We start from the raw sequence: 25,267 nt of genomic DNA, 5'->3' as shown, positions 1-25,267 counted from the left end.
ACTGTTTCCTATGAAAGCCACACTTTGGATGGCAGATGGCTCCATAGAGAGCCTGAATCAAAGCCCACTGAAGTCAATGGAAAGACTCCAGTTGACTTCAGCTAGGTTTGGATCAGGCACCCGTAGAGTCTTCTCTTTGCTATCATATAATCATGTAGGTTGTTAAGAAGTTATTATATATTAACTATTTTCTAGTATTATGCCTTGAATTGTAGATTCTGACCCACAAACAGAGCGCCCTACTCTTTTGCAGCATCCTGCGGAAAGTAGTAGGGCTCCATGTAGGAGTAAGGGCTGTGTATGTGAATTATTTTGCAGGATTGGTCCCTTAGAGATTGGTTTTAGGTTAAAATAGTAACATGCTGAATTCCTTTTGCTGACGTGACTTGTATGGAATTGTGTCTGAGAGAGGACACTGAAGCAGTGGTAGAATGACCATATTTTGTCAGCGTGTTTTATATTTTATCTAAATATTATCAATAAACTCTGCTCTGAGGGAGAAATACATGAAAATTGTGGCCATATGTACCCAGAATATAAAATAAAATTAAACAGCACTTTTATGAAACTATCTCAACCAGAAATATTTCATGGTGGCAGAATTTTAGAGTTCTATTGGGAAATATCCCTTTAAAAAAACCCAAACAAAACAGCATTTTATTTTAAGAAATAAGTGCATTGGTGCAGTACCAATATTTATTCATTTATTTTTTTCCTTTTAATTTATAGTCATCCTATAATCTGAATGTAGCACTTTTGCTTTCTAATGGTCAAAATCTGTATTACACTATGCAGTTCTACTGAATTCATTACACTGGGACTGAATGACTGGATTTTAAAAATACTCAATGTCCTTTATAACACAGCTGGCTACATTTAAGCATTCTAGACTGAACTTGGTTACAGAGGAATATATTAGATTATTAATTTTTCTGGCATGTATATATGATACACTACAGAGAGAAGAATTTAAACGAAGTAGAATTGCCTAAAATGGTTCCTGATAAGGAACATAACTTTGTGAACATCTCAGTCAAGTTAATATTGATCAAAAATTAATTTTCTGTTTTTTAAAGTTAATTGAAATACATTGAAAAATATGGGATGATCAGAAAGATATTTTTTTCATCTTGGTCTGGTTTCTAGGAAATATATGCACCTCAGGGTGGTGTAATAATGCACTGATAATATTTGCATTTGCAAACAGATTTGCACCTATACCACCTTGGGCCAACCAAGGTTGTTATTAATTGCATGGAAGCTCTCTAAAAGAAAACGCATTGATGGATTTTGGTATACATCAAACTGAGACCATTGGGTAGAGCCATTCACAATGTCATCAGGTACTATGCAATGGTCCCTTTTCAGTTTATAAAATCAGGCATGAATTTAAGAAAATTACTTATACCACATTATTTAACAGGAAAATACAACAGAATGATCACCCTCTGCGACTGTGCTTCTGTTCCTATAGAGTAACTTTTCCCAGTGGTACTGGAAGCAACTCTTTTTGAAACTAACTAGGGTGGCATGATTTTAATAATTCTCAAACTACTGGTGGGAAAACTACTGGTGCAGGACCAGAGGTTCAGTTACTGTCAGTGATGACTTTCCTCTGCTGCTGGGGATGTTGGAACAGGAGAAAGACACTGAATAAACCAGGTGGAGGAGAGGGAAGGAGAATGACATGAAAAGAGAGAGAATTGAAACAAAAGGGGATGAGAGGGAGGGAGATGGAGATTGAGACTAAGGACAGATACCAAACAGCTTGAAGGGAGACTAGAAACCAGAGACCAGCTGTGCCTGCTGATGGGAGGTGGGGGGAATCACAGAGTGAGGGGCAGCTGGTGTCAGCAGTGTTACTGATCATGCTCAGTCTGTGTGAGCATGCTCAATACAAGCCAAGCAGCAAACCTGGAGGGGCATGTGACCCTGCATGCGCCCCCTCCCCATGCGTCACCTTGCTAGAAACACACACAACCTGAGAAGTGTAAGAAAGAAATGTAGGGATATAAGAGACAAGGTGAATAGGGCAATATCTTTTATTGGACCAACTTCTCTGTTGGTGAAAGAGACAAGCTTTTGAGCTACACAGAGCTCTTCCGCAGGTCAGGGAAAGGTACTCAGTGTGTCACAGCCAAATACAAGGTAAAACAGATTGTTTAGTATAAGTACCTAACACATATTGTAAGAGACCGTTCAAGATGAAGTGACCTGTTAACACCTCTCCAGTCATAGGAAAAAAAAGTGAGGTTAGTGAGTTGCAAATTGCTGTAATAAGACATAAAGCTGGCATCTTTATGAAGACCATGATTTTTAGTGTCTAGCAAAGCTATGACTTCAAGCTCCCAGGCTCATCTTTTGAAGGTGTTCTGCAGGTTTCCTTTGAGGATGACGACTGATCGATTAGATACGGATTGATCATTTTGTGACGTGTTCACCTACAGGTGATATGATGTTTTTGTCTTTTATCATTTTTCTGTGCGAATTTATTCGAGAGCTTGGTGATTGACTTGTTTCACCCACATAGTTGTTATCAGGGCATTTAGTGCACCAGATGAGATACACCATATATCGTGATAAGGCACAAATATGACCCACAGTTTTTGAAATATGTGTTGCGGGGGATAATGATCATTGTGGCAGTGGAGACATGTTTGCAGATTTTGCATCTGTTGTTATGGCAGAGTCTGGTGTCGCTTTGGGTTGATAGGTCATGGTTTATGGGGAACTTGTTTCTGATGATGAGCTTGGAGGTGTTGGGTAGTTGTTTGAAGGCCAGAAGAAAGGGTCTGAGAAAGATTTTTTCAGGATGTGGTCCCCATCGAGTATGAGTTGTAATTGTTTAATGATACCCTCTATGGATTTCAATGTGGTGGGGTAGGTGCCAACTAGGGGTGTGCAATCAGAGGGGGTCTTTTCTGTATTGAAGCAGGTTCTCTTGGGGTAGTTTGGTGGATGCAATGTACTTCTCTGGTGAAGTGGCGTTATTTGGTGAAGACAGCTTTAAGTGTGCAAAGGTGTGTACCCTGGACATTCTCCTCAGAGCATATTCTGTGGTATCTGAGTGCCTGGCTGTAGATAACAGATATTTTGGAGTGGTTACTGGATCTGTGAAAGTAACTGTGGTGATCTGGGGATTTCTTGTATATAGTTGTCTCTAGGGTTCCATTGCTGAAGTTGGTGCTGGTGCAGGAGTGTTCTAAAGAGAATTTGATGGATTGATGGTGATTGTTGAGATTGTGATGGAAATTCGAAAAAGTTTAGGTCGTCTGTCCAGAGGATGAAAATATCATCAAGGTATCTCAGGTATATCATTGGTTTTGTGGTGCATTTGTCCAGAAATTCTTTCTCGAGGTGGCCCATGAAGAGGGTGACCTATTGGAGAGACATCCTAGTACCCAGGGCTGTTCCCATGGTATGGACAAAATATTTGTTGTTGAATATAAAATTGTTATGGGTGAGAATGAAATGGATGAGTTTAGTGATGTGTGTTTGGGAAGGATATCTGAGTGTTGTCCATTGTCTTGTAGATATTTGACGCCAGTAGCGATGCCGTCATTGTGAGCGATGTTGGAGTATAGGGAGGTGATATGCATGGTAGAAAGGATGGTGTTCTGAGGGATGTTGTTAACAGGAGTGTAGCTAGGGTGGGAGCAGGGCAGCAGCCACTCCCCTACTGAGCACAAGTGGCGCCTTGTCAATTTCTTGGCGCCTTTTTACTCACCCGGGGGAGCGATCAAAAAAAAAAAAAAAAGGTGCCACCCACTGCGGCGCTTTTATTTTACTCACCCGGCGGCGCTCCGGGTCTTTGGCAGCACTTTGGCGGCGGGACCGTCACTCGCTCTGCAGGTCTTTGGTGGCATTTCGGTGGTGGATCCTTCAGTGCCGCCGAAGACACCTGGAGCGAGTGAAGGTCCCGCCGCCAAAGTGCTGCCAAAGACCCGGAGCGCCGCCGGGTGAGTAAAATAAAAGCGCCGCAGAGGGTGGCACCTTTTTTTTTTGATCGCTCCCCCTGTTCCCTCTACCTGGCTACGCCCCTGGTTGTTAATGTTGCAGACTATCTGGAGGAAGTTGGTTGTGTCTTGGAGGAAGCTGGCTCTTTGTGTGGTGAGTGGTTTGAGAATATAATCAGGGTAGGAGAAGAGACAGACACATGGAAAAGAAGAGTTAGAGAAAAAGAGGCGGATATAGAAGTGGTAGTAGAGAGTAACTAAATAAACCTCTGAAAAAAATGTGCCCCGCCTTTACAATTAAATCTCCCATTTGAAATGATAGTGGAAGACAGTAATAGAACAGACACAAATGAAAGTAAAGTACTGGGCCCTGCCTTTGCACTTCAGACCTGTAACACCTATGTTATTCCTCTACCAGGCCTATCCTATGGCTGACTACCAGCGGTGGCTTGGATCTAATTCTGTTAAGGACTGCATCTTGACCCAATCCTCATGCACCCAAATGTGTGAGAGAAGAAAATTGAGAGCTAGGATCCCAGCTTGAGATTGGGTGCCTAGAACTCACGTGTTCTTACACAGCTCTGGTATTAATTTCCTTTGTGACCTTAGACATAAGAGATAACCTCTTTGCCTGTTTCTCCAGCTGTAAAATGGTGATTGTACTTAACTATCTTACAGGGATCTATTGATGATTAATATTTATAAAATGCTTTGTGTGTTAAAAGTGCTGAATAAATGCTAAGCATTGTTGTTTGTTATACTTTGTCGGTTAAAATGAGTTCCAACTTACTTTAAAATGCTGCTTTTCACTTGGTCCTAACAGTGTCAAATAAATTCCCCTTGAGCTGAAATGTTCTATGATTGGTCTTAGACAATGCAAAAGTGTTTTTATTTTTTTTATTTTTGTTTTAGAAAGTTGGAGCAAAATCAGTCTAGCCACTTCTAAATTGTTTGAAAAATACCTAGCACTTTCACACGTTTTGATCAAATATTTTGCACGCACATAACTGAAAAACAACGGAAGCTAGAAAGACCAAACATTAAATCTAGATCTTTAAAGATAAAAACCACTGTGCCAACAACTCCACGGCCTTGCCCTATAATGCAAATGCATGCTTCCTTTTCCATCAGATTTTTTTCTTCCAACCTTTTCAGCTACCATGCCACATTACAGAAAGAAAGATCAAAGATGATAAATCTTGAATTAGTAGTGAGAAACATCCTTCAGTGTTTATCATGAAAAGAGAGGGTGGAGTGTGAATAGTTCACCCTCCATTGGCTAACTCAAGCAGTTCTTCCAAAAAACCAAACTTTTTAATACTTCAAATTGTGAAGTTACATAGTAGACAGAACACTGTCACGAAAATTGAACAACAAAATCTACTTGCTTGCCCCACTTTACCATGATAATTGATAATCATGAAAAGAATAATATTTTACGTTAAAAAATTACTTCTCGAGGATGAGTGGATAAGTAGAATTTTAGAAAATTACAGTAGGAGTTAAATATTGACAGTATTTTTCATATCTCTATGATAAATTCCTGTCATTGTTTTTGGAGTCACACTTACCAATACCTCTGATTTGGGGCTGTCTACATAGGCAATTAAAGCTTGTTGTTGGATTATGTTGTTGTTTATTATTTGAATTATTGTAGCAGCTAGAAGCCCTAGACATGGCCCAGGATCCCATTGTGCTTGGTGCTATATAAACACAGAACTAAAAGACAGTACCTGTCCCAACGATTTTACCTGTTTTGGTCCTGTCTGTGTAGATGGAACCGAACCATATTTTAGCCACATTACTGAATTGTGTTACAGTCCTGTCAGTAATGCATTCTAACAAAATAGGGGCAACTGGATGAAATTTGATGGCTTGTGTTGCATAGGAGGTCAGAAGGGATCTAATGGTCCCTTGGGCCTTAAAAATCTATTACTTTGACATGATTAGATGACAACTGTGTTATCCTTGACGCAGTAAATGTCCCTCAGTGGTGTATTGTTTTTTTAAAAGAGTAGTACAATATGCTTAAGTCAAGGTAAGCTCAGAGTACATTAGAGGACAAATGAATGGTTATCCAGAAACCCAGGCCAAATTTCAACCCCATTTTCAGAAATAGGTGCCTAAAAATTAGGCTCTCAGTTCTTATTTAGGGGCCTGGTTCAGGAAAACACTTCTGCGTGTGCTTAAGTCCATCCTTACATAGGACAAGCACATGCCTACAGTTAAGCATGTGTCTAAGTGCTGCCCTGGCTGGGGATGCTTTCCTAAACTGGTACCTAAAATAGTTGCGCTGATTTTTCAAAAGTATTGAACACCCAGACTCAGCAGTTCCCACTGAATTCAATAGGAACTGCAGGCTGTGCAGCACTTCTGAAAATCAGGGCACAGGGTTTCGGAGCCTATCTTTGGGCAAACATTTTTGAAAAGCTTTCTGGTGCTGGAAGGGCTAATCATTTGCACATTTGTATGTGAGACTACAAAGAACTTACCGTTTGTAGAAAACCAGCAATCACCTGCATGGTGTGTGAGCGAAGAAAACATAAATGCTGGTGCAGCTTTGAGGGATTTTTTTAAGATATGGGTCTTTCTTCAGGCTGTTGAAAACCTGTAGAGTCAAATTTCAATCCCAGTTGTAGCTAGATTAACTTCAGTGGAGTTACGTCAGGAATCAGTTTGGCCCTATCTATCTATTCTGTTTAATGTCTTTATCTACACATAGTATATTATGCATCCACGTCACCAGGGTTTCTGAGAGCTACTAGAATTATTAAAAACAAACAAACAAAACATCATACAAATAGTTCCAAGATTATACTTTCTGCCTTTGCCTTGTGGCCTGTGTTTCCATGACCCAAAGCAGGCCCCATAGTCAAAGTGCATATTTTCTGGGCATAAAACATTTTAACAAAGAACTTCTATGTTTAGTTGACAAAGCATTTGCTCATTACAAATTCAGTGCTCACTCTAAAACAGATGTTCCTGCTCCCTGCATTTGAGCTGTCACTGTTTATTATTTTTTTTCTATTTATTTTGGTTAGGTTCTTAAGCAAAAACAAGTTATTTAATGCCATTTTGTGTGCATATATAATGATATCTATTTATAGTCTGAGTAAGATATTTAAAAGCACCTTAGTGACTTTGGCACATAAGTCCCATTTTCAAAAATGATTAGGCATTTTAGTCCTCTTGAAAGTCAGTGGGACTTAGTCGCCTACATACATTGGTGCTTTGAAAATTTTACCCTCTGTCTAATTTGTCACCGAGCAATCGTGTTACTGAGGTTAAAAATAATCAAGCACAAACAATACATTTTTAAAGCACCTCTTATATTTATGCAGTTGTGTTCTAATAATAATGAAAAAGACAAAACCTTTAATGTATTAAATCTAAAATGAATACTTTTTTATTTCTCAGTCAGCAACTGTGACTCAGCAGAGAAATTAACTTTCAGTAGATTAAGTATATGCTTTGTGTGCTGAGAAATACTGCATTTAATACACACAAGTGGGTTAGGTTACATAGTGAGCTAGTGCACAAGGCTTTCACTTCTGGTAAAGGGACCTCAGTTGAAATCTTGGTTTAGAGAAACTGAATTTGGTGGGCTTCAAATCTGTTATCTAACAGCGTACATATGCATTAATTTACTGTTCAAAAATACTCTGATGTCTGACTGTAAATATTTCTTCTTATGATTACTTGCTGGTAAAAGGATATTGAAACACCAAAAGGTCTTCAGACTGCATTGTCTCTTCGGAGTCTCTTCTCACTTTATCAGTGTGGAAGACATGATCTTACACTTGTGAACATTTCTAAAGCATATTGATAAACTGAATTATGAAAACTTTTCTATCTACTCTATAACTGGCTGTATCATAATCTGGGGTGGGGGGCAGGGTAGCGGCAGTGTCGCATATAATTAACAGGTAAAGATAGCACTGTGAAGAAAAAGCCTCAGAGAAAGCAGGGGAGACAGTTGGAAATCCAGTCCACTAAATCTTGGATTAGCCTACTTCAATTAATCCTACTATCCAGAGGGCATACCCTCCGTTTCACCCACACTATCATTTGGATGTAATTGTTTCCTTCACATTATCTTAAATAGCTAAGGATCATTTAAAAATATGTCTGTAGGAAAAAAGTCAGCCAGCATCTACATTGGTGGTTCAGGAGGCAATGAGATGCCGGAAGGAGGGTGTTGGGGATCAGATGACGCTGTTGATGGTGGAAGAGCAGTGAGTGGGATCTGAGACTGGAAAAGGGAACCAGGAATAAAATTCAATGATATGAATGTTCATGTGCTGATGATGGAGCATTGGTCATGTTGATTCCTTCTGCTTAACTGACTTGGTGGAGAACTTCATCCAGTGCAATGGGCATGTGCTCCGCCTCAGAGTCCACCTGTGTAACACAGGTGTAGAAGTGCCTCTGTCGAACCACCAGAATAGCTAAGGAGAAGCTTCCTCTGGCACCTTCCTCTTTCATACTGTCTCAGTTCTCTCTTTTCTCAATTCTAGAGGCAGACAGTCATAGCAGAGCTTATGCTGTTCTTCTCTACAAGGGGCTTGCCATAGGAGACTGGCCATGCAACTGGAATAGAACCTACATGTAAGGTGCAGTACACAGAAAACAGAATGACATCTCCTTTGTTAGATCTCTATATTCACACTCTTCGTCATCACTCTGCCAAGCTACCCGTCTTCAGTTGCCCCCAGCCCCTTTAATACTGTGTAGTTACTTTTCTTGGAATAGCCTCCAGCTCTTTGATATCCTTCTGTTATGAAGGTGGCCAGTCCTGAATGTAATATTCCAGACATGATTTCACTTGAACTGTATAGAGGACCGATTACTTCCCTCCTTTGTGACTTGATGCCTTGGCATAGCAACTCAAAAATCTCACCAGATTTGTTTGTTCCCATACTACATACTATGTTCTTGTCTATCTTGCTGTTTCAGTTATGCAGGAGTTGAACTCCAAAAGCTTCCCCACATCCTGCTGTTTATTCCAGTGCAGCACAAATCTGTTTGGGGGCATAGAGACATCTCAGATGTCCCCGTGCTCTACAGTGATCCAAAAAGCACCAGTACACTGTGCATGCTAAAATATATCTGATACAAAGCTAGATGACCCTGAGAGAAGGAAATGTTTTCTTCAGCAGCACAAATGCCAAATTCTGTGCTCGAGGGCTTGATCCTGCAAGGTGCTGAGTATTGACTGAGAACTGCTGAGTACCATCAATCCTATTTATATCACTGGGAGTTGAGGGTACAGCACCTTGCAGGTTTGGGCCCCCAGATGCATGCATGGTTTCCATTTACTTAAATGGGATTCACATATAAATGCAGAATTTGGCATTGTACTATATGTAAAACAAAGCACTATAATGTCTTAATTGTTAAATTATTAAATGCTAGAACAATATGGCTTACTGGAAGAGATCAATGTGTTAATGAATTTTTGCTCCAAGGGGAAATACAAAATTAACCTTGTAAAAATAAAAGGCATCAAAGGGCCATATTGTCAAAAACAAAGCATTCAAACGTAGGTATTGTTTTGTTCCATCAGTCCTTTTTTCCTATCTCCCCCCTCCCGCCTGCCCTGCCCAAAACTTTAACCTAATTTAGCAAGTTTAGGTGTGGATTTGGTCTTCTCACAAGTTATGTGTGTCAAGCGGTTGTTTTTCACTCAATAGTACTTTCAGCATGAGAACACTTGTAACTTTAATAAATTATCCAGTTTCATTCACTTTTTGTAACATATTTTATATTTACACAACCAGCATGTTTGAGTAACACAAAAGGGTCCTTAATTTATCTATTTTAGATACTTAAGTGGCCTCTATCACTATGGTATCTGAGGATCTCACAATCTTTAATATATTTATCCTCCCAGCACTCCAGTGATGTAAGGAAGTAGTCTATGGATGGGCACTGAAGCATAGAGAGACTAAGGGTCTGTCTACACAGCAAAGAAAAACCCGCATCTGGCCCATGCCAGCTGACTCAGGCTGTGGGGCTGTTTCATTGCTGTGTAGATTTCCAGGCTCGGGCTGGAGTCAGAGTTCTGGGACCCTCCCATCCAGGCTCCAGCCTGACCCCAGAAGTCTACACAGCAATGAAACAGCCCCGCAGCTTGAGTCCCCATGAGCCCGCACCAGCTGCAGGTTTTTCTTTGCTGTGTAGATGTATCCTGAGGAACTTGCCTGGCCCTACAGGAAGTCTGTGGTGTAGTAGGGACTCAAAACCATGTCTCCCAAGTCTAAAGTTAACACCTTAGCCACTGGATCATGCTTCTTTTCTGATCAGTATAGCAATTTAATATGGGGGCTAATGTATGTGGGAAATTTGATAGTATTGTAGATACTGTGTATTGGCATAAGAGATAATATTTATTTAACTGTTATGGTGCTAATGTTATACCCTAAGCAGTTAACACAGATTAAAAGTACAGTCTTCAATACTAAAAAAAAATTAAGATCTTAATATTGTTATGGTGGGAGTCACTGGGGGACGTTGTTACACAAAGTATTACCAGTTTGTTTTCTTAGCATGCAAGCAGTGTTTGGTCTTTGAAGATATACATATTGTTGTAAGTTTTGTGATGCATAGTCTTTTTGGGGGAGCTGTTGCCAACAGCTGGAGAGTTTGCTTTCTGCTTTACCTTGTCTAGCTAGAATCAATTCTTTGTGCAGAGTTGCTTCCTGAGGCAGGGCATTGGTGTTGGACTGGGGTTTCTGAAAGCAGGAATTACCTGTATGCCATTTATGACCAACTCTGTTCAAAGATGGGTGTGTATAGTGTATATAAACAAGCTATACTATGAAAATACCCAGACTCCACATCACTGATGTCTTCTCCAACAGGAAACCAACCTGCAAGACCCTGAAATCTACTACTAATCAGCAGGGTAGTGACCATATTAAGGAATTGAACTCCCTATTTCAATATTAACAAGAGCCTGGAAATTAATTTGTGTACTGGGGATTGGATAGCTCAGGAAACTGTAGATGTGGAGCCTTTCAGTTTTAGGTCACAGTTTTGAATCCAGAGGCCATGTGGATAGTTACAAAGTTGTTAAGACTTGGAAGCTGTTTAGTAGCCGGTGTGAAATGAATTGGCATGCTCAGTTTCACTCTCAGTGGACAGCTGTCCACATTGCATAAATCATCACACTTGGCAGCCTCACTGGAGAGGCCAAAGATTGATCCTAGGTTGTGGGCTTTCTGAACTGTGCCTTGCATAATGGGGCTCAGCTTATAATATCAATACCAACACAGGTGTAATGGACAGAAAAGCTAAATCACTACTTCACTCATAGAAATAATCTGAAGGGGACATTTGGGGGGCAGTTAAGGACCATTTGCACAACCATTCTCCATGCTGTGGATAGAAAGATTACTTCTGTCTCCAGAGCTGTCACTCTGGCACATTTCACAAGGAAAAGCATTCACTAAAAATGTCAAGGGGGTAGTGGGAAGATAACTAGCACGCAGGGCCATCCTTACCCATACGCAAAGTACGCAGCTGTGTAGGGCACCAGAAAATTTGGGGCACCAAATTTCCTGGTGCTCTACACAGCTGCATGCTGCTCCAGCCCCTGCTCCACCTCTTCCCCATGGCCTCCGGCCCAGCCCCCCCACTCCACTCCACCCCTTCCCCAAAGCCCCTGCCTGTGCTCCACCCCAGCCCCACCTCTTCCCGCCCCTGCTCCAACCCAGCCATGTCCCCCACTCCACCTCTTCCCCTGAGGACTGCAGCAGGGGTCTGGCATGCCCTGCACTCACCAGATGGCGGTAAGTGCAGCGACCCAGCCCGCTCCGCACCACCAGTGAGTGCTGGGGAGCAGTTCCTCCCTACCCCCCAAGTCCCAAGGCTGGGATCCAGGGGAGCAGAGTGGAGCAGGCTGGGGCCGGATCACTCCACTTCCCGCCGCCGCGTCTGTGCGGGGTTGGGCCCGCCCTGCAATCACCGGCCCCAACCCACTCCGCCGGATTGTGCTGGAGGGCGGTTCCCCCGTACCCCCCAAACCTGCTCCTGCCCCCCTGCGGAGGCCTGGGGCCACCTTCCACCCTCCGTAGGGGGCTGTGTAGGGCACCAAAATGGCTAGGAATGGCCCTGCTAGCATGCAACTAGACTTACAATAGTAGTAAATGGGCTTAGGCTGAATAGCTAGCTTTTGATTTTTCAATTCAAGATTCCATTTAGATAATGGAGACCAGCTTTTTAAATGTTTGTAATTATTATGAGTTGTCTTCCATCCGTTTGTGATAGGTATTGAATTTGATTTAATTTAGAATATGTTTATTACAACATATGTATAGCTTTGTGAACTTTCTAACCTCCTCCACTGCCTTTTATTTATTAGGCTTTTTTACGGTGCTCATTGCTCTTGTGTCTGATCACCTCACAAATACTGATGACTTTATCCTCACAATATTCCTTTGAGATAGGGAAGTTTTATTATCCCCATTTTACAGGTGACCAACTGAGGTACAGAAAGATGAACATTTATATTTTCCAAAGCACTCAGCATTGGCCTCGCCCTGCTCTCATTGGTGTCAAATGGGTTATGGCCTGGACTAGGAGTCATGGGAGGAATTTGCAAAAATGCTCAGCAGAGTGAGGCCAATGTTGAACATTTTTGAAATCTCCACCCTCAGTAATTTGCTAAAGTTAGTGGCAAAACCGGGAACAGAACCTGGATCTCATAATTTTTAATTCAGGGCCATAACCCAGGCCTTGGAAAATTTAATGACTACTAGCCAGGGTGGAAGATATCTACTCCCTGCAGTGTTCATTTCAATTTAAAGGAAGAAATATTAGGACTGTATTTAATTGTAATATGGCAATCAAATTTCTATTTAATACATTTTAAAATACATAATTTCCTTTATTACTCTTGCTTTTGGTTTATATTGTTCCCTTTCCAGGTTTGCCTCCTCTTTACTCCATGCCTTTCCTATAATAGTTCATGGTGTATCATTTTCCTACATTGTATTCTCTCTTTTCCCCTGTATTTTCTTTCTGTTTAATGTTCTTTCCCCTCCCCCCATTCCACTCTAAGCGTCCCCCAATATCTACTTCTCTTTTGTAACTTAAATCAGGGGATAATACAAAAATGGGGAAGAGGGAACTGTCCTGGGGCAGCCCACAGATAAGAAGCCAAGATCCAGTACCAGTTGGTGCATGGAGGGCGTTGACCCTGGATGCTGCTGAGGGGCTCCATTTTTTGTAGTCTCTGGCTAGCAGATGTTTGGTAAATTTGAAGGCCCCCCTGCCCCACAACTCCTCTGGTACCTGGAAAGAAAAAGGAGCATTCTCTCTCTCTGTTTTCTACTCCCACCCTAGAACCTGCATGGATGGTGATGAAGCTGGGAGTTTCTGCTAATCCACCTCTTTCCCAGCCTCAGTTTTTGTTTTTAGTTCTACCAAGTAAATAGGTCCCGTGCCTCCCTCTGCTGGTGCTCATTGCTTTCCTAGGCAGCAGCAACATGAGACTGACCTGCTTCTTGAGAGTTTCATTGCCCCCCGTAGAGTTCTGATTTAAAATAAGACTGATACTAATCTTCGTAGTTTAATTAATTGGGCAAAGCTAATAGCAGAGGCAATGGAGCTATGTGTCTGCAATTTCACAAAGTCAGCACTGCATCTATTTACACTCGCTTGTGTTTAGACAGTTATCTTCACAACTTCAACCCTTGCATTACCCATATGACCATCCTTTCTCTTCACTAGTAACTTTACTTCAGCATGCTTTGCCAGATTTGCACAGTCATAATGCACTGGAAATTAATCAGAATAAAAAATACATTAGAAACAGAGCCTACTTTTGCCGACAGTTTACTTAGTTTTTTTCAATTCCTTCAATTGAATGGGCCAAATTTATCTCTGGGATAACAAAATTGACTGTAATGACACTGAAGATGAAAATCCACTTGCACTTTTTTTAATGACTGAGATGCATGCCTTCTTTGAATGAAGGTTTCTATTGGAATCTTCTCGGGGTTTTTTTGGTGAGTATTCTGTTACTGTAAAGGGTCTATTTGCACATCTAGCTTTCATTCTTGAATGCTGTTAAAAATAGAGGTGGTCCTGAACCAAATCCTTGGATCATGAACTTTTTTCAGCTCTAGATAAGAATCCAAACTTTGCAGCCTTTGATTCTCTTCTATTTAATAATTAAAGCACTTTAAAATTGGAAATCAGGCAGGTTTTTTTGATATTGCATAAAAGTTGAGAACTCTCCTGGTTGTGATGGATTGCCTAGATGCCTGCTGCAATCAAACTTGTCTTGTAACAAGGCCTGTGTCATCAGTGGTAATGAAACTTTCCGCAGGAGAGAGGGCACTTGGAACATTATACCTGCTGTTAATTGAAGTTGTAGGTCCCTATGGTGTAATCAGAGAGTCAGATTAACTTGTGAAGGACGCAATGCCCTAGGAAGGTGGGCAGCCAATGTACCATCTCTGAGCACCAGGTATGGTTGGTGGAGCCAGGATTTCTAGATGACCATGTCTAAACTGCCGCTGTCCATCCTGAGGTGACAAGCTTATGCGTAAGAATACCATTACCAGTCCTGTGCTGCTGCAGCTTTATTTACTAGCTCTGAGACCATATGAATTTATTATTTTTGTTTGCTAGAACAGGGCTGTTGGTGTGAGAGAGCGAGAGCTAATGAACTATAATGGAGCTGGCACATTGTTTTGGCTCTCACAGCAAAAGCCCCTGTAGAAATTGGTGAAAGGAATGAAATTCTGTATACTGGCCATCTTTTTCAAGCTAGATTGACTGTATATTGAACTGTATTCTGTGGCCTTATCTGCAAATTCACACAGATTTAGGCTGGTGATTTTTACAATAGTAGGACCTATGAAATGCAACTAAGCAGTTCCAGCCAATAGAGGGTAATACCGAACACAAACACTAGACTGCACGTTACAGTAGGAATTTAGGCGGCTGTGTCATTTCTGGGTTTGTTCCCTTGTGTCTCTAGCTGCAGCATCCTTTGTCTCAGGCTGCAGCACCAATCGTCTTGTCTTGCTACAGGTAATCAGGCTGACAATATGGCTTCCTTGTTTTTCATTATTTTATACTTCAATTTATAGTATCTATATTAATTAAAATATTTAATAGTGCTCTAGCTGGATGGTATCGTCCTTGGCATCGCCATGGAGTTTATATTAGGAGTTAATGCTGACAGTTGCAGTATTAACTCTTGCTCCAGGCCTTCTTCCAAATCTGAGGCCTGATCCAAAACCCAATTAAGTCAATGGAAAAACACCTATTGCTTTCAACTGGCTTTGGATCAGGGCTTGGAGTAGGGATAGTTTGGAGGTCTAGGAGGGGAGCCAATATCAGTGCGGCTTCCAGAGTTCAGAACGAATCATGCAGGCTCTTTGCGGGATGCTCCTAAGTTACTGGATTTCCCTGTGGATCTACTGGAATATCCACACTTGTATTGATAGTCTTATCCCTTCTACAGTCTCATAGACTTTAAGGTCAGAAGGGACCATCATGATCACCTAGTGACTAGATTCTAGTCTGACCTCCTGCACACTGCAGGCCACAGAACCTCACCCACCCACTTCTGTAATAGTCCTGAAAAACCCTTCCCTCACAAGGAGATGACAATGAGTTGGGAACAGTGTATACAGTGATCCACATGCAATTTCCCTTGTAACGTCTCTGCCTGATGGGCTTACACACTGGTGGGGCAATGCAGCCCTTTTCCTGTTGACTCCACTAAAAGAAAGCATTAATGTAACTGTAACAAAATGCTTGATGATCTTCTTGACATTTGCCAATGTCCAGCCTTGGTGGTGATCTCCTAAAGTTATTCTTAAAGTGATATTTAAATGCTTTAGAATCTTCAGCTTTTTTTGGCAATAATCAGGCCTGTGAAATGGACATGTAGTCACACAGTGATGGGGGCTGCGTATTTTCCAAGAAACCCTATCCTCACATAGGATTAGACCACCTGCTTTGGAAGGGCTAAAGTCTTCCCTGGCTGTTCTGTGTGAGTAGAATTCCCATTAATGCTAGTGGAACTTACATTTTGTCTACTGCGTGGGGAATGTGCCTCTTTAATTATACACCCCAGTAATAATACAGTTGTGGGAATCAGAGATGAGAAAAGACCTTTCAGTTTATGGAGTTGATCCCCTTGTAGGATGGACTGTTCAGTACTATGATCCAGTGTGGTATCAATTTAATCTCTGATATGACCACTACTGCACTTTCAGACAGAGGGGCTGGAGCTTAGTAGGGCTTTTCCATCTCTGAATTCTGTGACCTTGTGACTCTTTATTTTCTAGTGCCTTTTCTAGTTTTCCCATGTAAGATGGTTCTGCAGTTTAAATGACCTCACTTTCAGGAATTTTTCCATGATATTTAGCCTAGATTTTCCTTTTCTTGATTTCTTCCAATGACTCCTACGTATGGTACATAATCCCTTGGACCACCCTAGATAGTTCACCCACTTCAAATATTTACATTCTTCACATAATCAAATTCAGTTAGCAACTTGCTGTGCTATGTTCTGTTAGCCTTAACATTTCACTTGGCCAGTAGAGAACTTCCTATCACTCAGTGATTGAATAACATTAAGTTCCTGTAAAAATGACACTTCCAGAAAAGGTAGGATTTAAGGCTCCAGAACTGTAGGTCACCCTAGTTATTTTATTAAATTGTACCAGGTGCATTTTGGCTTTTGTTTTGGGGTGAAAAAAAAGAAAAGGGGTAAAATACAAACTCGAGTTCAAACAACTGGAAAAAAAAATCTAATGCTTTATTTATTATTTCTAGTTCATACCAACTCAGTAATGGTGCAGCTGTTTCTACACATGTGTAGAAACCCCCCCACACTTCAATTAATATCCATAAGGGTACATTTAAAACTGCAAGTTCAATAAAATGGTGATAGGCAGTTTCACTGCACTTGCCACATATTATCACATGGCTCCACAGGGCTGGCCTGTTTTCTGTCATTTATTCCTGGCTTATGGGTATTTGCATTCTGAGGGCCTGCAGCTCCCACTGGCTTCAGCTGGAAGAAGTGTAGGTGTTCAGCACCTCTGGAAATCAGTCCCCCATTTACAGTTCCACTATCACACTTTAAGTCAATGGGTGACAAAGCCTTTGTTCTAGTGGCCCCTAAACTGTGGAACTCTCTTGCCATTTTAAATATTGTCACTTTGGCTTTTCAGCATTTTTCCTAACATTTTACACTTGCACAGTTAAAATCACAAAGGCGAAAAATGCAGACGTCAACGTTCCAATGATATCAACTTGTCTGTGTTTCATCTCCTATATGTTTGCATGGTATTCATTTTACAGCATAAATAGTAAACTATTAAGTAATATATTAATCTGCATGCTTACCTGGGAAAACAAAATAGAAAACAGTAATATATATGCCATGTGGCTGAGGTGACCTTGCTATGCATAAGAATAAGAATTGTGATAGGAGAGTATATCAATGATCATTTCAATCCAGTATCCTGTCTCTGACAATGGTGAATACCAGATGCTTCAGAGCAAGATGGAAGAAACCCCAGGGTGGAAAATTATGGAATAACCTGATAAAAAACAGTGAAATCCTGACCTCACTAAAGTCAATGGTACTTTTTCCATTGACTTGAGTGGGAACAGAATTTCATACACCGTGTGTTTCTTTTTAACCCATTTTCCCTTTCTTCTCACCCCGCATACACTTGGCCTTGGCTACTGTCTACTTGATACAATTTTCTGCAAGACAGTTTAACAGGGTAACTGTTCTATTATGAGGGATAGATCTTAGCAGTGAAAAACACTTACTTTGATTTTTTTTTTAAAAGACAACTTAGAAGTTGCAAAATATTTTACAGTGCTGCAAAAATTGCTGAGAGTTGTTTCTGAGCTCTTAATGATCTCCTCACTCTAAGTACTTTTGCATTAGCCATAAGAACCCCCATTGTGGTTTTCCCATCATCCTGTGCCATTAGGTGGGGGATCAAGAGTTCATTTATAAATAAAATTATTACAAATTATTGTGGCAAGCAATCACCACTACATTAAAAAAACAGACTCCACAGTACTGTATGTCTGACTGTAAGCTGAAATGAATCAACACTTTAATTTCTTATTCCATCCTAATTGATAAGGATACTAGTAATTCCCATATATACTTGTTAAAGGAAGACCAGATCACGTAGTTTGCTGAGTGTGCGTGTGTTTTTTTAATTTATACTTTAGTAATGAGGTTTTGTTTAGAGCCATCCAAGAGGTTTATAACTGGGAGTAACAGGACAAGAGAGAGAAAATGAGAATTTAAGTTAAATATTAGAGGGGAAGGGAGAATATCCTAAAGGTGAGATTTCTTAGACTGTTGAATTGTCCTCCAGGGAGAGTGACAGGAACACCATCTTTTGTCACAGCTAAAATAGGTTTAGCAGATACTGTGTAGGAAGTCTTTCTGCACTGGCAGGCGGATGAATCAAATGACCTAATTGTTTTTGTTATCTATCTTGATTTCTATATTCTTACTCAGATATGATAACAGTAATGGGCTAGATTCATCCCTGAGATAAGAGTGCAGCTTCATTGACCTGCCTACGATACCTCTGAATTTGGCCCAATGTGCGTGTTGTATGACAGCTATGCAACAAGTATAAGTTGTGCCAATAGGGAAACTGTTCTCTCTCTCTCTTTCTCTTTCTCTTTTTAAACTAAAAATAACAGTAAAGTTTCTTTGTTACATGCATACAGCTAGCATGCAGATTGTGTCTCAAGTGGAGAGAAAGGCCCTGATGCTGAAGTCCCATGGGGATAGGAGTCCATGCTGGCAGGTCACATTGCAGGATCAGGGCTTACATTTTGAAATATGGATAATAGGCAGAAACTGGCTGTGCTTCAAAGAGAGATTTCAGTCTCCTCTAGTAGGAATGTTCTGGCTGGCTTTCTCTCTGCAGCACTCTCGTCATATACTCAGAGCACAGAAATACCACTTATAGCTACAGAGTGAGTCATTGAATCCCATTTAGGCTTGAAGTAATGAACAATCCAAATTGCCACCATTTGAGAAAGCGGGGATATATCAGGATCAGTGCTGTGAAGCAAAATAATTGTCAGTTTTAAGCAATTGCCCCTTTGAAGTAAGTAGCAGGAGTCACCCAAGTGTGTGTATTAACACATAAATGCACACCCTTTTAGGAAGCACTGCCAGCTTATATTTTCCAATTCTCTGACAGGCCTGAAGATCTAGTTATAAAGATCACTTTAACTGAGCTTGCTCCTCTGTCCCGTGTTCAGTAGACTGCAAGGTCCACGAGGCAGTTGTGCTGCTTCACAAAACAGAAATATAAAGTATTAAGTTTCTTACTAGTGTTGCACTGTGTATGTATGTATATTTTGATCTATCATTACTCGATTGCCATTGAGCACTGTCTATTTTTATCTTATGGAATAATCATGCATAGGGTTAGAAACAAAAAGAAATGATTCAGGAAGGCCAGTAGCTGTTTTGGGAGAGAAAGCAAGAACTCTTTTAAAATCAGTTTGAATTTTAAATAGGTGGTGTAATTAGTATAGGAAACTTAAGAAAGTTATTCTGACCCATCTTTCTTTGGTTCCATTGAATCAGTCAAAGGGAGCGTTAGCCTTTTTGTGAGAAACAACTGGCACTTTCTCAATTAAATATCTCAAATGTTACAACAGGACCAAAGACTCATAATTACAGTAGTGTTCGCCTTTTATAACTCTGAAGCAGCATCAAAAGAAAGTTAAATTTTTATCAGTACTCTAACATATGCAACATATGTGGGCTTTCCTATGACTGTAGGACCTTTTCTGCCTTCATACATGTTGTTTATTCAATCAGAAATACTATGTCCTTCAATTTGCATCCTTACGAAAGTACACACAGTTTTTGGGAGTTACTTGCTCTAGGACTGCAAGTTAGGGTTATCCTGATGATTGCAAATCCACATGTTCATGGCGATTCAGTAGCCTACATGAAATCAATTTTTGTCTTCAGGCCAGTTTTCAGTGAACATATTTTTACATCAGAAATGACAGACAACCCTGTTGGTGGTCTTCACAGAGAGGCCAAGCGCTGCCTGCATAAAACCTGAATTACTCTGTAATCCCTCAAAATAGGCTTTCCAAATCAGGATTGACACGATTGGTGGTGTGTTATGGGGAAGTTTCCTATAGGGGTAAGAGAGTAGTTCAAAGTCCTTGCCCCCCCTTTCTTTCACTGCTCTCTCTGCTTAAAGTGACAACACCGGTTTCCTTGTACTGGTGGTTTTTGTGATGGGCATTTTTTTTTAAATTTAGAGTCTGCGTTTTGCAAATAAATTCAAACCGGAAAAGGCCAATGTTCCAGGCATTTATTTGCACCTATTTTAGCATATACTATTGCTCTGTGATGTCAGTTCCACCCTGCTCATCATGGCAGTCTGCTACTCTGATATGCTCCCAACAGGTCAGCAGTGAAAATAATTCGCTTTTCCTAGTTCATCCTAATTTCAATCCCAAAGGATTTAAGATCGGAAGGATATAGTGTTATAGGCTGGTTGTGTTTTGATCTCCAGGACTGGAGCTTTCTTTGAATTACTGCTTAACAACTTTTTTTAGAATTATTAGTCAGAGCCAGAGCAATGCCAATTTATGCTCTCAACAAATGGGATCACAATGAGAGAGCGAAAAAATGAGGATTAAACAAAATGTGGACTATGGAAGGCATTGCAAGGTTAATGTGTAGTGAATTTTGTTCAGCAACTTCTTATCTGTGGCATTAGTGAAATCAGTAATAGACTCTCCTTTGAAATTAAATGATGTCCATATAGCCGTGTTTAGTTCTAGGGAAACAAGCCAGTTTTTTGAGGCCATTGAATTATAAAGTCACATGCAGATAGTCTGCTGGAATGTACATTAGCTGTGCTTTCAATGAGGCACAAGACAACTGAAATACAGATAACAGCATTTCATGAACCAACATAACAAAGGAATCGCACTGGAAAAAAATGTTCCTGTGAGAAGCTGTAGTTGTCTCTAGCTTCACTTGACCAATCAGAACAAACTGAGACCGGGTGTAAATGGGTTTAATACCATAAAAAAGAATAGTGCTTCAACAGAACTTCATGTCGCCCATTGTATAGGTTTTGTGGGTAGTAATCCAATAGTTTTTTTTTAAGTTTACCATTTTTGAGAGACTACAGGTGTGAGTCCATGTCTTATGTTGGTAATTTTCAGTTTGTGGATCAATTTTGATTTAATGTTCAGACACACACAAATGTAATAAAAAGGAAAGCAAAAATCAGCCCAGAAAAGGCTTTGTGGGACAATCTATAAAAGTGAAGATGAACAGATCCCTTGTCAGTCTGCTCATTTAAAACAGTTTGATTGGGCCAAAGTAGCATCTTTGATTTCTGTATAGAATAGCAACATCAGCTGCTCAGTATCTTCAAAATCTTTATAAAATGAACAATAACATGAGAAAAAAGAGAAGGTAGGTAGAGCAGAAGAAATGAGCGGAAATAAAAAGATAGTGTGATCTAGTGGTTAGATTACGGGGGCTGAGTTCTAGAACATCCAGCTTCTATGTCTAGCTTTGCCACTGAGTTACTGTGAGCAAGTCACATAACAGTTTATCCATCTGTAAACTTAATATAAGAAGTATCCATCTCTAAGGGATGTTGTTTGAATTAGTTAATGTTTTCAAACCTCTTTGGGATCCTCTGATGGAACTTTATTTTAGAATATTCTGTTCAGGTTCTTATACTGTGCTGATCATTGGGGCATTTAAACCCGGTGTAAGTACAAAGTAGAGAGGCCAACAGAGGAATTAGAGGTGGGCGATATTTTAATTTGCTTGGATAATGATCACAAGTATCAGATTAATCTTTGCTCAGCAGCAAAAAAGTCCTGACCTCCACCTTCAGAAATTGGAATCAGAAGTTAATTATTTATTCTGGAGATCCAATTTGGGTTTCATGGCCTGTAGTTACTGGTATCATTGTTAATTTCATTATGGAGTTAGTGGCGATGGTGAGAGATGAATTCATTGACGTGCGTAGTAAGTGATCAACATAACCCTCAAAAAAAGGAGAGGGGGCACTGTGTCTGAATCTGATAGGACAGGCTTTGAGAGCCCTTGTTTGTGTAGTGTGCAAGTACACTGCTCCCAGTGCAGAGCTGTGCCTGAAAGCCATAATATAGCTCTTAAGGCTTGTCAACACTATAGCATTTGGGTGTTGCAGCACCTACCAGGCCTGTAAAACACCTTGTCGTTTCATATGCTGGGTAATAACACCCAAGAGTCCAGGCTTGTAAAATTCAACTGGCTCTTCATTAGGAGAACTATGTACAGAGATGCTACAGCTAACATTCTAGCCATATGCACACAGACTGACGTCCTGGTGCTTTCTCCAGACTCTTCTCTTCTGCAACCTGGGCTCCTTCCTCCAAGTCCATACAGGTTGCTACAATGCACACACACGCGCGCACACACACACCTACCTTTTTTCCAACAATGCACAGGCATGCACACCACAGTCCTGACTGCTGTCTGATAGCAACTCTTCAAATGCCATGGATTTGGGGAGATTTTACACAGAAAGCAAGGGATGACATGGTTGTCTGATTTATATGACTTTCTCCTCTTGTAATCAGGCAGGAAAAGATGTTATTGTAGGGGGGTCTCAATATTGCTACCCTTATTTCTGCACTGCTGCCTTCAGAGCTGGATGGCCAGAGAGTGGCGACTGGTGACCAAGGGCTCAGCTCTGAAGGGAGCAGCGCAGAAGTAAGGGTGGCAATACCATACCATGCCATCCTTACTTCTGTGTTGCTGCTGGCGACGGTGCTGCCTTCAGAGCTTGGTGCCTGGCCAGAGGCCACTGCCAACATCAGTGTAGAAGTAAGGGTGGCAGTTCCGCAACCCCCCTACAATAACCTTGCAAACCCCTCCCACCCCACACACACAACTCCTTTTTGGGTCAGGACCCCTATAGTTACAACACCATGAAATTTCAAATTTAAATAGCTGAAATCATGAAATTTACAATTTTTAAAATCCTCTGACTGTGAAATTGAGCAAAATGGACTGTGAATTTAGTAGGGCTCTACTCGTTTCCCGCAGTGAAGCCACCAGTTTGTCTCTACCCACTTGTCAGCTCTCCCCCTGTCCTGCCACAAGTACCTCAAAGTCTTTTCTTTTCAGCAACTGCCACAGCTTACCACCTTCTACCAAGTGCTCCCTCCTCTCATGTCCTCTCCGACTGGAGCAGGAAGGAGGAGCTGAGGGAAGGGAGGGTGCTTGCTGAAATCAGGGCCGGCTCTAACTTTTTTGCCGCCCCAAGCAAAAAAACAAAACAAAACAAAAAAAACCCCACCCTGCCATAACACCCCCTCCCGCCCAGCACTGCCCCGCCAAACCAAAAACAACCTCCCACCAGCGCCACCCTGCCGAACCAAAAACAACCCCCCCGACCGCCGCCCCGCCGAACCAAAAACAGAAACAACAAAAACCCCGAGCACCGCCCTGCTGACACAAAACAAACAAACAAACAAACAAAAATCTGAGTGCCGCCCCGCCACCCCAAGTTTGGCCACCCCTTACAAGGTGCCGCCCCAAGCACATGCTTGGTCGGCTGGTGCCTGGAGCCGGCCCTGGCTGAAATGTTGGAAAAGAACGGAACATTGTTTCAGCCACTGACCCAACTCCCCCTGGTAGTGGTTGAAGGACTGAAACCCCTGCTGAGACCATGCTGTGAAGGTAGGCTCAACAGCCTGCCTCAAAACTGGGGGTTAGTAAGGTCTGGTCTAGGCTGGCGCTGCCTTAGCAGTGAGAACAGGACAAAATAATCAGGCTCAGTGGTTTTACAGAGCGAGAGAAAAAGAAAGGTATGTTGTCTTTCATGATGAATTTAACCATGAAAACTTCCATCTCTGCACTTGCGTGTTTCACAAGATTGTTGTCACAGTCTGGAAGTTAATACAAGGAGGAAGCCAAATTTAAAAAAAAATAAATCCATGAAGAATCAGGCCATATTGAAATACAGAAGTCATGCAGATTCTGTAATGGCTGCTCATGGCTCATTGTAAAGCTTCCAAGAGATTGGGCTGTATTTCTTTTTCAAAAAGTCTGTGTTTAAAAAGGCACTTTGTTTCTTATCAATATTACTAGTAAGCCCCAGGATTATCAATATTACTAGAAGCCCCAGGCAGTCTTGACAGTCTCATCTGCAGTGTTTGCTCACTCAGATGGTTCAGCAGTTGCTTTGAAAGATGCCATGGTGACAAGTATTTTGTTTTTCTTCTGCTGTTACAGACCTTTACAGCTTGGTGCAATTCCCACCTCAGGAAAGCAGGCACACAGATTGAGAACATTGAAGAGGACTTCAGGAATGGCCTTAAACTGATGCTCCTCTTGGAAGTCATTTCAGGTTTGTTAGAAACAAAATGTCTAATGCATTTAGTAGACACTGCGCCTGACTCTAGAACCTCGTAGAGATTTTGTAGTGCAAAACTATAGCAGAAGTTAATCCTCGACCTTCAGGAGGGTTAGGAGCAATCTTGTTTTCCAGTTGCATGGGACAGCAAAGCTCCAGTCTGACAAGTGATCTGTTCGCTGTCCATTGGAGGAGCTGCTGACCTATTTTTAAGAATCCTGAGCAAGTTGATGGACCACTGCATCTGACCTGAGGCTGAAAATAAAAAGTGGTTTCTCACCTCAGTTTTTTTGTAAATATTCTTGAACAGTAAAGGAAGTGGATGATTTATACACCAGGCACTTACTGCTTTGTTAAATTCCTTTTCTGCCTCCATTCCTCCAGTTCTGAATCCTACTGCACACAATCAGGAATTGTGCGCACATTTTTGTCCCCCTCCTGCATATTCCTATTGGAAATTGTGCACCTGCCTAATTCCTACAGAAACAAAACCAGAAAATGAATAAATAAAAACCTTTGAAATAACCACATCTTCTTGTTGGACAACAAGATCTGAGATCCTGGTTATCCTTGAACTGGCCAATTAAAAAAAAAGTTTTTTTCTTAGCCTGCCTCAGGTTGAGGTGTCATCAGTAGGAAAAAATAAGTGAATACTCTCTTAAAAGAATGAAGATTGTTAAAGATCCAAAAAACTGAGCACAATGCATGAGTGAGCTTAAAGAGTTACAGATGAATACATTTTAAAACAAAGGAGCTGAAAACTGGCTCTGCTTTTCCTTACCTGCAAAGTCTGGTGTTCAAGGTTCTGTGCTTCTGAGCTGATGATGTCCCAAAGCCATACTATGACTGCAGCTGTCTGAACCGTTTGGCTTTGGGTGA

The 25,267-nt window shown here is 41.1% G+C and overlaps 1 protein-coding gene across 2 annotated transcripts in view; it reads left to right on the top strand.

Annotated features, from left to right (window-relative positions):
• Positions 1 to 25,267, top strand: part of ACTN2 (actinin alpha 2) — an 88,460-nt gene that overhangs the window by 8,467 nt on the left and 54,726 nt on the right. For both annotated transcript variants that reach the window (XM_054022266.1, XM_054022265.1), the window contains exon 2: positions 24,268 to 24,382. In XM_054022266.1, the coding sequence (XP_053878241.1) occupies positions 24,268 to 24,382 (115 nt within the window). The remainder of the gene's footprint in view (positions 1 to 24,267; positions 24,383 to 25,267) is intronic.

This window comes from Malaclemys terrapin, chromosome 3 (assembly GCF_027887155.1).
Source record: "Malaclemys terrapin pileata isolate rMalTer1 chromosome 3, rMalTer1.hap1, whole genome shotgun sequence".
In the NCBI taxonomy this organism is placed as follows: domain Eukaryota; kingdom Metazoa; phylum Chordata; order Testudines; family Emydidae; genus Malaclemys; species Malaclemys terrapin.
Note: the sequence above shows the minus strand (reverse complement) of the source record. Positions and strands in the feature narration are given on the sequence as shown.